The sequence below is a fragment of the Tursiops truncatus genome, chromosome 3, assembly GCF_011762595.2.
Source record: "Tursiops truncatus isolate mTurTru1 chromosome 3, mTurTru1.mat.Y, whole genome shotgun sequence".
NCBI lineage: Eukaryota > Metazoa > Chordata > Mammalia > Artiodactyla > Delphinidae > Tursiops > Tursiops truncatus.
Genome location: NC_047036.1, coordinates 165444357 through 165461372, shown reverse-complemented (window position 1 = coordinate 165461372; position 17016 = coordinate 165444357). Strand labels below are relative to the sequence as shown.

At 53.4% G+C, this 17016-nt stretch overlaps 1 protein-coding gene across 1 annotated transcript in view; it reads right to left on the bottom strand.

Moving 5' to 3' along the window:
- Positions 1-893: 893 nt before the first annotated feature.
- ELAVL1 (ELAV like RNA binding protein 1) overlaps positions 894-17016 on the bottom strand; it is a 34964-nt gene continuing 18841 nt past the window's right edge. Inside the window, exons 3-6 of the mRNA XM_033854458.2 lie at positions 14109-14212; positions 10064-10217; positions 5240-5465; positions 894-2455 (exon numbers count right to left, since the gene is read on the bottom strand). Of these exons, the coding sequence (XP_033710349.1) occupies positions 2131-2455; positions 5240-5465; positions 10064-10217; positions 14109-14212 (809 nt within the window). The 3' untranslated portion in view covers positions 894-2130. The remainder of the gene's footprint in view (positions 2456-5239; positions 5466-10063; positions 10218-14108; positions 14213-17016) is intronic.

Below are 17016 nucleotides of genomic sequence, written 5' to 3'. Positions count from 1 at the left end.
CTTCACTGAGATGTTGGCCCGAGGCTAGCACAACCTACACGGCATATTTTTCCAGGAAAACATCCCAGTCCCGGGGTGCAGAGCGCTCTGGGGCACACGCAGCAGGGACCCTCTTTGCATCAAATCTGGGCAAATGGGCCTTGGTTCCAGGAAGAGGCACACAAGCTAGCTTTGACTTAGAATCTGGAAAATTCTGCTGCAGAGAGGAGGCCCTCCATGGCACTCGGCCACTTTATAAGACAAGGCTTCAAGGTATGAACTTGGCCCTTTGTGGGAGAAGAAGAGGGCAACATGGGAAATTCAGGAGGATCACGCAAGCAGCTGGCAGCCCCTCAGTGAAGTATGAGGGAAGCAGTGGGGGCGGGGGGGGACGGGCAGCCTCAAACGGTCCAGGGGTTGCTCAGAACACAGACCCGCTCTGGAGAACGCTGTGCCTACTGCCCAATGTCTTCCACTTAAATAAATAGATAGATAGATAGATAAATAAATAATGTCGCAATTTCATGACATCAATAACTAAAAAGCAGCTTACTGTTACATGTTTTAGTCTCGTGTCAAGGTTAAAAACTGCTGGTACTAAGTTATTGTGTTTTTGATTCTCTTGCACACTGGTTATTTATAAAAATCAGATCACGCTCCTGAGGAGTTGCCCGGAGATCGGGCCCTGCCTATTTACTTCTCAGGCCCTCTCTTAGACTCTCCCTGCCGGCTCCCCATTTAAAAAAAACACCATCTGTGATGGCACAATCCTAACGTCACAGATTTGTAAATGCTTTGTCTTGAGGCAAGTATGTTTGTTTCTTAAGATCTTATAAATCCTCCCTGAATGCTGGGCTGTCTGTACCTTACCTAGCCAAAAAGAAAGAAAAGGTAAAATAAAAAACAAAACAAAATTCGAGCAAAACAAAATCAAATTTAATGGTCTTAAATGCAAAAGTAAAAACAAACGAAAAACACAAAAAAGCAAAAGAAAATTAACAGAACAGAACAACCCAAAATGTCAAGGCAGTTATGAAGAGAACTTTGAAGGTTAATCTTTAAAACTACAAATCAAAGGGTTTTTTTTCTTTTTTTTTCTTTTTTCTTTTTTTTTTTGTTAATAGGTAACTGGCAGGAAGTAAGTACTTTTCTGCTGAGTGTTCATAGGAAAGCAAAGTTTCAAAACAAAATCCGACTAAAATAGAAAAAAGCCTAGCGCTCACGAGAAGGGATGCGAGAAATACAATGCTCAAATGTTTCTGTGTCATTAAAAAATAGAGCTATTTTACGCACTGGGGCCATGTTCAATGCTCTTGAAAACTGGAGAGATGATTGTGAACAACAGTATCTGATGTGTGGAGGCACCATGCATGCAATGTGTGGACAGGAATCGGGATGTCAGAGGAGCAACACGTCTTCAGGCGTGCCTGGAGCTGAGATCTGACTCTGGAATATACTGGAGTTTCCCTGAAACTCTTTGGTCCGTTCCCATTGGCGCCTGGGCTTAGGAAACCCACTCGTGTCCTCGGCAGAGCCTGGCCCGGCCTGGTGTGTGGCCCCCCTCCCCGCTTGCGGCCCACGGCAGACGGGCCCGCTGCCACTGCCGGGGCCAATCGGCTGAGTGAGCAGGAGGTGGCAATGGGACCTGCTTGGGAAAGCAATTTCCTGTCAACCAAAGCAGAAATCGCTTAAAATGTTGAAGCGGTTGAGAAACGCACACAAGGCATCTGTCTAACATCTTTAGTTTAAAAACTAAAACTAAAAGGTCATTTCTTTTTGTTTGTTTGTTTCTATCCAGTTTGTGGAGACATCGAATGAAACGCGTGTTAGACAGTCTCAGAAGTTAAAGCATGCTTCAGTTTCACCACCATCCCGAAGGACTGGTTAGTCAATGCAGTCTACTTAGATTTCTGTTTAATATATATTTTAAAGGAAATAACTTAAGAAACTTAAAATTGGTCTAACATTGTGGGATTTCAAACATTTGAACATGTCGGTTGCATCCCAGAGTATAAAAACCTTTTCACTTCTCATTTAGACTAAGACAAACACTTGTGAAAATTGGCGCAAAATGAGTTGTACACTAACAAAAAAGTTTCAACTTCTTCACTCTTAATTATCTATTCCGTACAAAAAAAAAGCATGAGCGAGTTATTTGTGGGACTTGTTGGTTTTGAAGGAAACCTGTAAGATTTTGTCCCCCAGGCGGTAGCCGTTCAGACTTGCTATGGCCATCGCGGCTTCTTCATAGTTTGTCATGGTCACAAAACCAAAGCCTTTGCACTTGTTGGTGTTGAAGTCGCGAATCACTTTCACATTGGTAACTGCACCAAAGGGGCCAAACATCTGCCAGAGGATTCCCTCATCGGCATCTTGACCAAGGTTGTAGATGAAGATGCACCAGCCCGAAGAAGCGTTGCCTGGGACATTGACACCAGAAAGCCCACTCATGTGATCTACACCCATAGGGGAGAACCTAGCAAACAGAGAGCACAGCATTCAGGTCAAGGTCAGTGCGGGCCAGCGAGCTGCACGCAGCCCACGTGAGGCGCTCGGGCTGACACACCCCACTCAGTCAAAATCAGGACTTTTCAACTGAGAGGAACTCAATATGGGGGCAGAGGGAGGGCATGGGCTCCCTGCTCTGTAGGGAGTCGACTCTGAGGAGAGACGTTTGCTGCCTGCAGGGGGTCAGGCCTCAGAGCTACGGCCTCTAGTGGCCTCTGACCAGCCGCTCCCTCCACCCCTCCCACCTTGGTGGGGTGGTCCTGTTTAGTCACACCCGTACTTCCCACATTTTAAGTGATGGAAGCTTCTCCACATCCTCCGAGGTGCTGTTACACCCCCAGCTCTCCCTGGAGGAAACCGTTCCTCATCCTGTGTCTGTGTCTGTATGTGTGTTTGCGGGGGTATGGTGGGGGTGGGGGTGGGGAGAGGGCTGAATTTTTTTCTTTCTCTGAATTTCATACCCCATTCCCACCCACATCAGCACCCTCACTCTCCAAGGGTTCACATCCGAGCGGTGCCTACATATAGCACACTCCCTGAAGGGCCACTGCCGGCAGGGCACAGCTCCGGACACCCTTCTGCTGCTGGCTCTTAACAGCCCAGAAGGGCCAGGGCTATGAACTGTAAGTCCACCAAGCTTTACCAAAAATGTGGAGCTCCTTTCTAAAGCACCACTTTTAGTCACATCAGAAATAAGCCTTCTACAAGTCGTGGACAATAAGGATTAAGGGAGATGACAAGATTGTTACTGAAGCCACGTGGCCCTTGAGATGTTTCACAAGCTCAAAAGTAACTGTTGGAGGATCAATTTAAGAATATTTGAGCACGATACAGCATCTCTGAAGCCACACAATGCAACTGGCGAAGTATTATCTGCTCCAAAATAAAATCAGGTTCGAGTTGTGGGTCTGATCCAGGGGTGAGTGGGGGTGCCTTCAAGTGTCACTAAACAGATTCACGCACTCAGCACACATGGGAGAAGAGTGGCCAGACCTCGAGGTGCAGACCACTGACACAACGGTGATCGCTGATGCAGGTACAGAAGAATCAAGGCACACTGTGGGCCATGGTTTTGAATTTGCGAGAATAATTTTAAACAGCCCGTACCAAATGTCTGAATTGGTTAGATGACTCAGGAGGCTTGTTAGTGGTGAGACCACAGCATCACTGAAATGGGGGTGGGAAAAGGCACCCAAGTATCTGTATGAGCTGCTTCTCAGTGAGAAATGGAAAGACATTCTGACTTTTAGAAGGACCTCCTTTTCTCCAAGTTTTGTAGGACACGGCGGACCCGTTATCACAGTTAACTACATCTTGAGATAGATGTTATACTGAAAATAATCGGAGGTAATAGTTTACTGTCTTTTATTGACATGATTCTCATTCATTCTTGTGAGTTTTCTCCTGCTAGTTGGAGCTGATCTGTTTCATCTCAACTGTCATGAAACCCACCCCCATTCTTTCCTCTGATGGTACAAGAGGAGAACTGACTCTTCCTTGACTTGGGGACTTTTCCCAACGTGATAAGAACGGACTGCAAACCCTCTCCTCTTCTGGGTCTTCTTTCTTCTCCTTCTTATCTTAGTTGGCCTTCTGGTGGCGAACCTTCCCGCCCGCCCCTTCCTTCCGTCCATCTCTGGAGGTCACGGTCCCTCTCCTGCCTGGCCCCTTCTGCACCTCCCATTTCTCCTTTCTCTTCTCCTCCAAGCTTCCTGGTTTTCCAGAGTTTCTGGGTAACTCACTGAACTTGGCTATCTATACATCCCACCCGATCACCAGTGAGGCCGACCGTGCTGACGTTCAAAACTGGATTTAGCTCACTTCTGTCCAAAGACGCTTCCCCTGCTTTGCCTTTAAACCAGAAGAGCCAACGAAGGAAGGCCAGCTTTGGAACCTGAGCTGAGTTGAGAACACTGGATTACTGGACTGTGAAAATAAGACCTTGAAAAACAGCATCTGTGGAAATGAGCGGGGTGTTACCCAACCTCACTGCTTAAAACAAAGACGGGAACCCTGAAAAGTCGCAGAGAGAAATCCTTAACATACCTGAGACTAGCCCTCATGCCACTTCTCAAAACTGGGAGAAGTGGGATCTCAGCTGTTCGTGAGGCAGTAACACACCTGATTTCAGAGTCCAAGTTACTGACTCTGCTTGTCTCTGTTCTGCTAGATCCTGGCGACTAGAATCATTTTATATGGAAAGACTAAGGAAGGTGGGAAAACAGTTCACCTCTAGGATGCGGCTTTTAAACAGAAGGCATATAATAATATTTCGACACCAAATGACTCCACAAGGTAGATGTATGAGAAAGGTTTGCCTTAGGACTGCTGATCAAATGTCTAAAACCTGTTTAAAACTCTGGAAGAACGGCTCTTGCCTAAGCACCCCTAAAGCTGCATCTTTTCTCTCCCAAATACGGGATGATCTTTTAAACTCATAGGTCTACTCACATATCACTAGAAACTGTGGGCTGCAGCGCTATGCACTCACTCTCCTGGGAGCTGGTTGGAGCTGCACTACCTTTTTCATTCTAGTTAAAGACAACACTTGGATGGAAATAAACAGCTTCCATACAGATACCTTTCTGATGCAGGTGGGGGACATGGAGACATGAAATGGCCGTGAGCGCGACTTTCTGATGTGATCAGCCCAGAGGTTTCCACTGCACATAGTCACCCAACCAGCAGGGCTCCGCGCAGCCAGAAGGGGCCCGAGTGGCCGTGGTGGGAAGAGCGCGTCCTCCTGACCCACCTGAATCTCTGCGCCTGGTGATGAACGGGGCCTCCGAACCGCCTAGCTGGCGAGTGGTACAGCTGGGAGAGCAGCGCCACGTTTTTGTTCTGGTTGGGATTGGCTGCAAACTTCACTGTAATGGGCTCGGAGGAACCTGGGGGTTTATGACCATTGAAACTGGTAATTGCCTCTTCTGCTTCCGACCGTTTGTCAAACCGGATAAACGCAACCCCTCTGGACAAACCTTTTTAACAAACCAACAAAAATGGAGTTAGGGGAAAAACTGCAAGGATTTTTAAAACTGAAAAGCAAAAGTCAAGTCAGTCAGGCTACTGTGGTTCAAAACTGGATGCTTGGTTAATGAGATAAACAAAAATTAAACCTAAATATGGAAACATGAACAAATTAAAAAAAACAAACAATAACTAATAAAAGATTAAGGTTTCAGACTTTCTTCTGAGTTGAAGCAACGACTCCACAGCCTCAGTGCCAAAAGATACTTTGGTGAAAGGAGTCTCAAATAAGACACCCCAGACCTCTTTCTTAAAAGAAGCCACATTAGAAGAGATTATGTCCTCCATCACCATTGCGATGCCAGGTGCCCACCGCAGTGTGGGTGCACGGTGTGCTGAGGGGTAAGTGGGTGACAAGGAATTGTCCCTGGGCTCCGGGAGCTCCCTCCCATGGCCTTCCCGGCCATCTGGCCACATACCCCAGCTGGGCCTTTGCAGCATGTCGCCTCCTGGGCCGGCCTGACCGAATCCCTGTTTGCTCGGTGCCTGGCTCAGCCTCCTGCATCCCTCAAGGGCGTAGAATCCTAGTAACCAAGCTGAACCCTGATGACTCTTTCCTGCCACCAACACCTCACTCACCTCTTGGATATTCCACTGTAAGGTCCCTGGACCTCCTGTGGGCCGCAAATTGCCCTCAGAATCAAGTGAGGCCACGCATTCTTTTCCCAGAAAACTGCCGACAATGGTGCTGACTCACCCACCCACAGACTCCCCAGCAGCTGAAGAGTCCCCGTCTTGCGCCCGTTCACCGCCGCCTCAAGCTGCCTTGGGAGAACACCTTCTCTTGCCACGTGGACTGAGCCACCAAAGGCAAGTCCTGGGCCTGCTGTAACCCCACTCTCAACAGAGCAAGGACATGGCCCGGGGCCAGGCTACCCGAGTCCCAGGCCCAACTGCTGAAGGCAGGGTCAGCGTAGTCTGGCACAAGTGTGGGACCTGAACAAACCAGATGGGAGGGGCTCAGTCACCCTCTAGCCCCTTGAAGAACTCGAGGAATGGAGTGGGGCTGAGGTGAGGGAACGTGGAGCCGCGGAAGAGAACTGGCTCCTTCTCCTGGGGAGAAGAAACAGGGGTCAAGAGTGAAGGTCGAAGTGTACTGGTGACGGCCAGGGCCAGCCTGGGGGTGACGGGCCTGGGCTGGAGGCACCGTGTGCCCTGGTAGGGGAGGCTGAGGCAGACAGCCGTAAGACACAATTTCTCCTCTAGACAAAGGCCTTTAGCATGTGGTGAGTGACGACCATTAGAGCAGAAGAGCCCAGGGCCTCGGGCCACCGGCTAAGTGAGCGTGAGGAACGTCCCCCAGTCAGCTCCCACATCCCGGCACCTTTCCTCGCCATCTCCCGCAGGGTCCCACCCATCGTCCCCACGATGGGCAGCAAGGTGTGGGTATCCCCAGCTGGCCCCAAGGCCGCGGAGGGGCCTGGGAGATTCGGGCACACCAGGCTGGTGCGGAGATGACAAGTGTCACTGCAAGGCGCGGTCGTCCCCTTGGGGCCTAGAATCCCAAGCTCTGTCCTGACTTGGATGCAACACCGTGGGCCCCCTGTGAACAAGCAGACAGTAGTCAGGGGCCCTCGGGCAGGGGCTCTTTCTTTACAACAGGAGCGTCCTGTGGATGCCCTCCGCCAAGTCCTAAAGCACACACCCCAACTCTCCAACTGGGAAACTCTCCCTTCTTGGGCGCCCCCAGCACAGCGGCTCCTCATGGCCTCAGGGCTGCCCCTGCATTGGTTCCATCACTATTTAAGTATAAATTTAAAATTGACACAGCCAGAGATGCTCACTGAATTAGTGAGATCAGACCCAGCAATTCACACGTGTGCCAGGAAAATTCTAGAGCCTGAGCCCACTTTAAAATTTCGGTTCAGAAGGAACACCTGAAAACATGTACTTGGCATACACTGTTTTTATTTACGCTTAAACGGCACGAACGACAGCTTAGACAGATGGGAACCCGAACGAAATCTAACTGCAGGCAAATCCCACTGGAAGCTGTGGTTGGCTGGCTGCTACAGAAAGCTGTCTGCAGGATACGGTTCCACTCTATTTATAAAGACCTTGCAATCAAGCAGACAGAGTGTGTACGCGCAAGTGTGGTTTCCCTGTTTGGTTTTGCAAAATGACTATCAAATGAAAACTGCCCGAGTAAAATGAAGAAAACCTGAGAAAGAGAGAGAATGTTACTTAAACTGAGGGAATATAAACTCACTCAATGATTGGATGAATGTACACTTTTTGAAGATGACTGGATTTTTTTTTCCTATAGCGTTTTTAGGATTAAGAGCAGAGACCAATAAATGGTACGATCTCCAGATGAGTCAACTATGAAGTTCACAATTAAAATGTATAAAGAAGCAAAGACATTCTCTGAAAAAGTTCTGTCAGCTCAGGAGACTAAGGTTTTTTAAGAGAGCTTCTGTTTCTTTAAAAAGCACGTCATACGAAGGAGACTTGACACACAAACTTGCTTGCCCCGCTATTCTCTGCCCCAGCCGCCGGGGCTCCATGGGGTCCCAGCAGAGAAGCCCTGCATGGTGGCCTCCTCCGGAGCAGAGGGAAGGAAGGGGAGCCCACAGTCCCGGGGGCTCACCTTTCTACTCTCCAATTCGACACGCAGCCTAGGGGAGGGCTGTGGAGAGGGAGGAGCCCCGGGGGCTCCCTCGCGGCTTCCATCCCCCCGCCCTCTCGCAAAGCTCCTGAACACAGACAGAGGTGTGGGGTAGGGACCCTGTCCTCTCGCCTAAGTGGCAGAAGCTGGTGGGGAGGCCTGAGGGCACAACCCTGAGGTGCCCCCAAACTCTAGGAGACACCAGCTTTGCAGAGGGAAAGGAGGCAAAGTCCCAGCAAAGGGGTGAGGGAACTGTCTGCAGGAGAGACCTCCCTCAGGATGATGCAGACAAAAGCTACGTGGCAGGGGGTGCGTTCTCGAGGTGGGTGGACTCCAACTTGAGAGCTGGGCCCTGCTCAGCGGTGCTGGGCTGGACAGAGACGAGCAGAGGCACAGCAGTCCGTACAGGATCAGGAAAAGCAGGGCCACGGAGGCAGAATACGGGCCAGCACCGTCATCCCTGCCAGGTCTCCAGGTGGCCCACTCAGGCACTTCTGTGCAGGTGGGGCTGGGGATAAATACATGTGCTGACCAGCCGACGGGATCACTCTCTCAACTGGCATTTGAAGATAAGTAAGGGGAACTTTAGGGACCACGGGAAGCTCTTCTGGCACAGAACAGGGGTTTACACCAAGTACACGGCATCTTTACCTCATGCCCATCCCCCGGCCTAGAGCCGAGGGGCAGAAAGAAGGCGGCCGGGTGGGTGGAGTCTATGTCCCTCCAGCAGAGCCTGTGGTCCAGAAGCCCCTTCTCCTCCTCAGGCCCCTGGGAGACTCGAGCTGTCCACTCGTCTCCAGGCCGGGCCCCAGCCCAGGACTGCAGCCTGGGCAGCAGGTAGGGCCAGCCCATGCCAAAACGAGCTTCCACAGCTGGGACAGGACAAGGGAGTGCAGGTGACAAGACTGTGGGCCCCAGAGCACACAGCTTAGGGGGGATGTGGGAAAACACGCATGCACCTCCACCCCCATCTGTCATGGGCCAGGATACCCTGCCCACCTGCTCTCTGTGTGGCCCTGCAGCCTCCCGGGGGAGGTCACCTCAGAGCCACGACTGCTCTGGCCCGACCACCCAGTGTGTGTCTGACTACCTCAGCCAAGGGGGTGGTGAACACGCTCTGTGCTGGAAGAACATAAAAACCAACCGCAGACAATTCCACTGGCTTCGCTGAGCTCCCTGAGCAGTAAGCTTTTTTGCTAGTTGGTCAGTAAATTCCCACTCCTGCTGAGAACAGAGATGAAGGGACCTAAAGCAGGGCGGCCTGAGTTCGCTGCTCCCCAGACGGAGCCACACACAGGGCTGGGCGGGGCCGGCCCGACCCCAGTGGGGCAGGTGGCCGCAGTGAGGGGCTGCTTCCGGGGTACGCAGGGCTCAGCTTGGCGGTGCCTTACTGCTTTATGCAAAGCCCATCGCCCAAGCTGCTCGTGTCCTGAACTGAGACGACCCGAGAGTGGCTGGCAAAGTGGCCAGCACTGCCTGAGAGAGGAAGTCACTGCCTTTGAGCTCTGAGCTTTGAATGTGCTACCCAAGGTGGGAGCGGCATCCAAGTCATGAAGACTGAAGAAGAGCTCCTCAGAAACAGTCACCCTTGGAGCTCTGGGGTAATGAAAGGTGGGGACTCTGGACCTCAGCTAAAGACTGTCTCACGCAGCACACCACTGCCTGCAGGAAGAACGGCAATATTCGTAGTCCAGGCTAGGACGTGTGGGTGCCTGTAGAAAGTGCCAGAATCTCTTGGTGTTTTCACCATAACAGGCTTTTATGTCAGGGCTGCTTTTATGCCACTTAACCTCCCCAGCCTCATTAAACAAAAGCCAACGTCTTCTCATTTTGATTCTGTCCTCATTGGTGGAATAACTAATGACAGCGATCTGTCTTCCCTAGGAGACCCAGCCCCTGCCTGGAGGAAAACCTCGCCGTATCCTGGGCCACCCGCCGTACCTGTGGTCTGATCCACGAGGACCCGGGAGTTGATGATCCGCCCGAACCGAGAGAACATGTCCTCCACATCCTTCTGGGTCATGTTCCTCGGAAGTCCGCTGATGTACAAGTTGGCATCTTTGATGACCTCTGAGCTCGGGCGAGCGTACGACACCTTGAAAACAAAACCACTCACTGGCATTAGGGCAGATGTGTGGCCAAAGCATCGAGGGAGGGTGTTAAATTTTCAGGTGAGAAAAAGCCAACCCTATGGAAGGCGGTCACCTGCAGCAGCCCGTGCTGGCAGCTCCCCATGGGCCAGGCAAGGGCCCTCACACACCCTGATGACAAGACATTATCCTTGTTTCACAGTCGAGAGTCTGAGGGTCCATGGCTGTTCGGGGGCAGGGCAGGGAGCCAACCCCGGCTGCCTGTGCTCCTACCGTGGCCTCAGGCCTCTCTGGACAATGAGCAGGGCTGGAAAGGGGACCTGGTCCTGCCTGTGAGGAGCCCAGGGGACAGCGGGCTGGGTGCTCTGGGACTGTGACACCCACCTGACAACAGGCAAGCTCGCCATGGGAGCCCAGTGGGGCCCGAGTGCTGGGGGGTACACACATATTAAATGACCCCATGCTTTTTAGGCTTATGTTCTGCAAAGCTGAAGAAAGGCTAAAAGGAGCTTGTGCAGTGGTTTACATAAAAGGGTGCATGCGTGTGGGGCTGGTAGCGAGGAGAGGGTCTCTGGCGCTCTCCCAGGTTGGGGTGACAGCTGGGTGGACCCTGCCAGCCAAGGGGGCAGCACAAGGGCAAGACGACAGGTGTGTTCTCACCACAACACTCAGGCCTGCCAGGAAGGGCAAGGGTGTAACTCTACATGCTAAGACCACACACTCACATACACACACCCACCCCTTCATTCATGTGCTCGTTGACTCGCAAACATTTGAGGTGCACCTGGGACATTCCAGAAAAGGAGAAGACAGACGCCACCTTTGCCTGCAAAGCAGAATGCAGTCTAGCGGGAGAGACGGCAGATGGAAGGAGAAACAGCGTGGCGTGGTCAGAGCCCAGCTCCACCCGAAGAGGAGCTGGGCTCATGGAGGTGAGTGTCAGAGGAGAGCGGAATAGAAGTGATGCTGATCGGAAGGATGCCCCAGGGCACCGGGTCCCGTCAGGGGCTGGTGGCCTCCACAGAGCAGTACTGTACAAGCTGACATTCCCTGAAAGCTTCCCTGCACTGCAGCCAGGCCTAAGGCACTCTGGGGACACTTTGGGGCCACCCGATGGTTTGTTCACGACCTGGGGCAGAGGCAGCACTGTCCCCAAGAGGCCACCTTGGCCCCTGGGGCCTCCCCAGGGCCTCCCAGGTGGGCGTGGTCACGCTCCTTGACTACCAGGAAGGACGTTTGCCCCACTTCTGGGCCTCCACTTTCCGGATCTACGTCAACCAGCCCCACAGAACACCCCACTCAGACTCCTGCCAGCGGGGGTCACTCCAACCGTCTGCTGTCCAATTTTATCAAATGCCCCAACGAGGGGCGTCCGATTTCAGGCAGGACAGCTGAAGGAGGGAGGCAGGCCTGCCGGGACTCAGGCTAGTCTGTGCTTTCCCAGGATCAGGCTGGGCCAGTAGGGAGCTGCCTCCCACGACCATCCTGTCTCGTCCCTTGCAGATCTGTCCAGAACAGGTTGCATTTGGGGTCTGCCCTTGGCTTTTGGTGAAGGTCACCGTGGGAAAGAACATTCCCAGATTAGCACCGTGGGAGTGGTGTAGAGGCTGGCACTGACTGTAGTTACAACTGTCCCCTGATAAAGCCCCAGAGAGGCAATACTTTCAAAGCCAACTGCGCTTCAATTCTTTTCAGCACAGGTGTCTCCAAGGACGTTGATGGCCACTGCAGCTTTCCTTTGCTCTTCAGCCACTGTCAAGCTCAGAGTCAAATCAGAATCCAAGAAGACTGCACTAGAGAACCCTCTCGTGGCAGGTGTGTGATGACGCAGCAGGTGTGCCTGGCCCCGCTCTGAGACACTAGGCCCAGAACCCTCTTTTCTAAGTTCCTGGCACCACCTGCTCCTCTGCCTCAATCTGGTCTACTGCCCTATTCTTTTTTTTTTTTTTTTTTCAGTATGTGGGCCTCTCACTGCTGTGGCCTCTCCCATTGCGGAGCACAGGCTCCGGACGCGCAGGCTCAGCCGCCATGGCCCATGGGCCTAGCCGCTCCGCGGGATGTGAGATCCTCCCGGACCGGGGCAAGAACTCGTGTCCCCTGCGTCGGCAGGCGGACTCTCAACCACTGCGCCACCAGGGAAGCCCTACTGTCCTATTCTTAGGAAACATTCCTGTGAGAGGTTTTTGAAGAACAAGGAATTTTTGAATTATGTTCCCCCACAAATTCACATGTTGGAGTCCTAACCCTCAGTACCTCAAAATGTGACCTCATTTGAAACAGGATCATTATAGATGCGATTAGTGAAGATGAGGCCAAAGCGGAATAAGATGGCCCCAAATCAATGACTGAGGTCCTTATAAAAAGGGGAAGTTTGGACACAGACATGCACTCAGGGAGAACCCCGTGTGAAGATGAAGGCAGAGACTGGGGTGATGCTTCTATAAGCCGAGGATTGCCCAAGATTCAGTGACCACCAGGTGCCAGAAGAGGGGCACGAAACAGATCCCCCTTCACAGCCCACAGCCCTCCGAAGGCACGCAACCTGCCAACACCTGGATCTTGGACTTCCAGCCCTCAGAACTCGGTGTGAGGAACTGGAAGATGCAAAGGCTCAACAGGATGATCTCATTCCAGTGGCTTCGGGTCGAGGGACACAACTCTGGTGACTCTGGCAGGCATGTGTCTCAGGAATGAGGGCTGACTCGCCAGTCTGCAGGTGAGGGGCAGTGGGCACAGTGCTGAGAGGCTGCTGCAGGAAGCCGGGTCAGGGTCCTGCGTGGGGCGGGGGTAGGAGGCATATTCTACAGGAGGGCTCGGCAGGGACCGATGGTCGGGAAAACCCAAGGTTGGTCCAGGGGTAGGCAGAGCCTGAAGACAGACACTTGGGGTGGGGAGGAGGTGGGGCTCCGGGCTGAGAGAAGGAGGGCGTGGTTAGCAGTGGCAGGTTGAGAGGAGCGTGAAGGTTGGAGAAGCCACCCTGAGGCCTGGAGGACTCGCTGACTTGTCCCAGGAAGCCGCCACACAGCCCTTGAACTGGGAATGACGCTGATGACGGTCTGCCCAAGGCCCTCCCAGCTGGTGCTGCATGGCTCCCTCACTCTCCTCAAGTCATCATGAACCACTCCCCCAGGACACGGCACCCCTGGGACGCCTACCTCTGCCACACCTGGCTTTCATTGTTTTGTTTATCGTTTGTGCGCACGCACGCGCGCACACACACACAGGCCCAGCCCCACAAGGGTATGGAATTTGTTTTGTTCACTGCGTGGCATATAGTAGGCACTCATAAACATTTGCCAAATGAATGCTGAATGACTGGTGGGAGAAGGATTACACCAGTGATGGAGCAGGAATGGAAGCCTGGGCAGGAGGCGGGAGGGACGATGCTGCTGCTGCCGCTGCCACCACCACAGCAACAACCGGGCGCGAGCAGGAGGGCAGGGCAGGCCCAACACCCGCTCAGCATGAGGTCGGGAGCTGCAAGAGGACGGGAGCACCTTGGCCAGTAGAAGAGACCGGTGGGGAGGCCTTCGGAGGAGGCTGCTGTGAGCCAACATACGAGGGACACCGGGGGCCAGGGAGAGGGATGTCCCAGCCTAAGTCCTTCACGGAGACCCTCCCGTTGCTGGTGGGGCTGAGGAGGACATGAGCCAGAGGCACAAGGCCTGGGATGGTCACCACCCGACACATCTGACACGCAACGCCTCTCTTCTGAGCAGACAGGAGGCCCCCCAGATGCCCTGGAAAAGCGGCAGGCCTCTAAGGCGCAACTGTGCTAATGGTGCGGTGACGGTGATGTGAAGTAAGGGTTGGGGGGGGTCTCTCACCCAGGCCAGGGCTCAGCACAGACCTCTGTGCAGCCAGGAATGAACGAGATGGTGATTGCAGCTCCTTACCTTAATGGTTTTTGACTGGAGCCGCAGGCCGTTCAGCGTGTTTATCGCTCTCTCTGCATCCTTTGCAGTCACGTAGTTCACAAAGCCGTAGCCCAAGCTGTGTCCTGTGTGGGAGAACACAGGGACATGGGTGAGCCACTGAGAGCCAGTGGGTGAGCAAGACAGAGAGATGGGGAGGATGAACAGGACTATGTCCGGCTGGGCTCAAAAGGACAAGAGCAGAGAGAAGACCGAGAGAGAACGCTAAGAGCCAAGGCCTCTGGGAAGGTGGGAGTTAGAGATCAATGGTTACAATCTATATTGATGGTTTATTTGTTACACTCCCTTGGCCAACCTGTACATTTTCTGCAAGGAACAAATTTACAAAATGTTACTTTTTAAAAAAAAGTTTATTTAAAGAGAAACACTGTGTTACTAAGAGCATCCTAGGGAACCCATCACCAAAGCAGTGATAAGGAGCCGTCCCACTGGTGCCGGCCGCTCTGTGTGGCTCCGCGGGGGACTGTGTTGGGGGGGTGAGGAGGAGGACAGTCACAGCAGCACACAGGACAGGCTGGTGGGGAGAACCTGACTACGATCAGCTGTCAGTGTCCAGGCTGTTTTCCGCGACTTCCACGCCCAGAGTGGGAAGGCCTGCTGGGCTCTGGCGCCACCCAGTGTCGGTTGCCCTCACTTTCCCAAACCTGCCGCCCAGCTCGGGGAGGAGGAAGGAAGCACCGGGAGAAGTCGGGGGCCCCACCTCCACAGCCCTGGCCAGGTATCCAGAGCCCCCCTGGAAGCAGCTCCCTCGGCAACAGCCTCATTAGCCGAAGCCTGGGGGAGTTGTAAGGCAGGTGCAAACCTGAGTTCTTCCCAAAGAAGTCCAGGGTTACAAGCAGGGTGTCCCCACTCCCTCTTGGGGAACTGTTCAGAAGTGGCAGGAGTGACCACCAACTGGATACACAGGAGGGACACGGCACAGGAGAGGGGCTGTGGGTCCCCGGGAGGGTTGGAGTGTTCTACTCTCTGTGGTGGGCAGCTGTGTGCGCCAAGAGGGAAGGTGGGTGAGGAATGAAGGGGAGGCCCTGGTTTCGTCCACTGGATGAGGCCGGTGACTAAAGCGTTAACACACAGTGCTGAGTGCCCACCTCCCCCCTTTCCTTCCCTATAAACCAACTGCTCTCAATTCTAGCCGCTTGTTAGAATCACCAGGGCGGCTGCTAAAAACTATCACTGCCCAGGCCAAGTCCCGACCAATGACATCAGAATGCGGGTGAGCGAGGCAGGAGTGGGGACAGTTTCGGTTGTTTGTAAAGCTCCCCAATGATTCCAACTCAGAGCCCAGGTTGAGAACTGTCGTTGGAAGTGCACGACAGGAGCAGGGCTCCCCGTGGTTATGCAGAAGAGCCCCCACTTAACGGGCTGTGATCAGAGCAGGTGCCTGGGGGAAGGCCCTCACTTCCCAAGTTACTGTTTCTCTAATAGGGGCCACAAGCTACGCGGGGTAACGATGCAGCCCCCTCCAGGGCCCTCCTCAGCCCAGGACCCAGGACGTCGGACAGGCGTCGGGATCCACACTTCCAAGCCCCTTATAGATGATCCTGCCCCGTAGAGGCAGCGGGCCTGCTGCAGTCAGTGCCTTGAAAGCAGGTCAGCTGCTGCCCTCTCCCACTTTAGGGGCGATGGAAGACCAGCCCTGAATGAGGGGGGTCTGAGGTCTGGTGGGGGAGCAGGGGGGTGGTGCTCAGGCACAAGCCCGGTCAGTGCGTGGATCCTGTACAGGCTGCTGGGGCTTGAGGAGGGCGAGGCCTGCCAGGGTCAGGAGTGGGGGCAACCAGAGCCCAGGATGGGAGATATGGTGGAGGGCGGAGGGGCGGGAGATGAGGGAAAGAAGGACGGGGACGGAGGATGAATAAACCCTGGGCCTGATCTAGAGATGTATGAGGCCAGCGCCCCCCAGCTCTCACTTCCCTGCACCGTAGGAAGGGCACTGCTTCTCAGCTCTGGTTCTGACTATGCCCGGCACCGGCATTGCCCTCCCTCCAGAAAGGTTCAAACACCCCAGACTGGCCGATTCAGTGGGTCTGACTGGAGCCTGAGAGGCATTTCTCCCAGTCCCCAGGTGCTGCGGCTGGTCAAGGGCTGGCACCCGGGAGCCGCTGCCCTGGAGAAAGCAAGGCTGTCTCCACAAGGGGCGCTCTGCTGGGTGACCCCTGGGCCAGTGCTCTTGCATTACCAAACATCTTTCTCTCTCTTTAGACAAGGGTTAAGACTAAGAGACGATTCCATGGCATTTCGCCTTGCTTTCGTGGACCAGAGCAGCCAGACGTAATGTTTTAATCCCTTAGTGTTCCTCACACTGACCTGGGGTGCACAGCTGAGGAAGGTGAGTGCCCCGTGGACGAGGCCCTCCTCTGCAACGTGAGTCCTTTCTCTAAAGGTCCACGGGGCTCAAGGGAAGACATCACTGATGGAGGGAGACTGGGTCTTGGGGGGGGATGAGTGAATTAATTAGGCAATAAATAAGAAGTAGCAAATGTCCCCAAAGGAAAGAAGATGGGCAAAGGACAAGAGTCCTTTTACAAAAGAGGAGTACAAACAGCCAGAAGAGATGAACTTTACTAGAAATGCAAACTGCCACCACGATCAGATGTCATTTTTCACTTAAGAGGTGAGAAACCCTGCCTGGCCTAGGGGATGGCAGGGCCGAGCAGAGGGTGAACCGCAGACCCCTGGAGGGCCAGCTGGCAATAAGGGTCAAGAGCTTTTAGAAACTACACTCTCTCCCCTCTGCGGTTCATTTCTAGGAAGACTTCCTACAGAAATAACCAGTCAGCAAAGATTTGTGCCAGGATATTTATCTCAGCCGGGCTTGTAACTATGGAAAAACAGTTACAACCTGTTGTGAACTCAGAACCTGCATGCAACA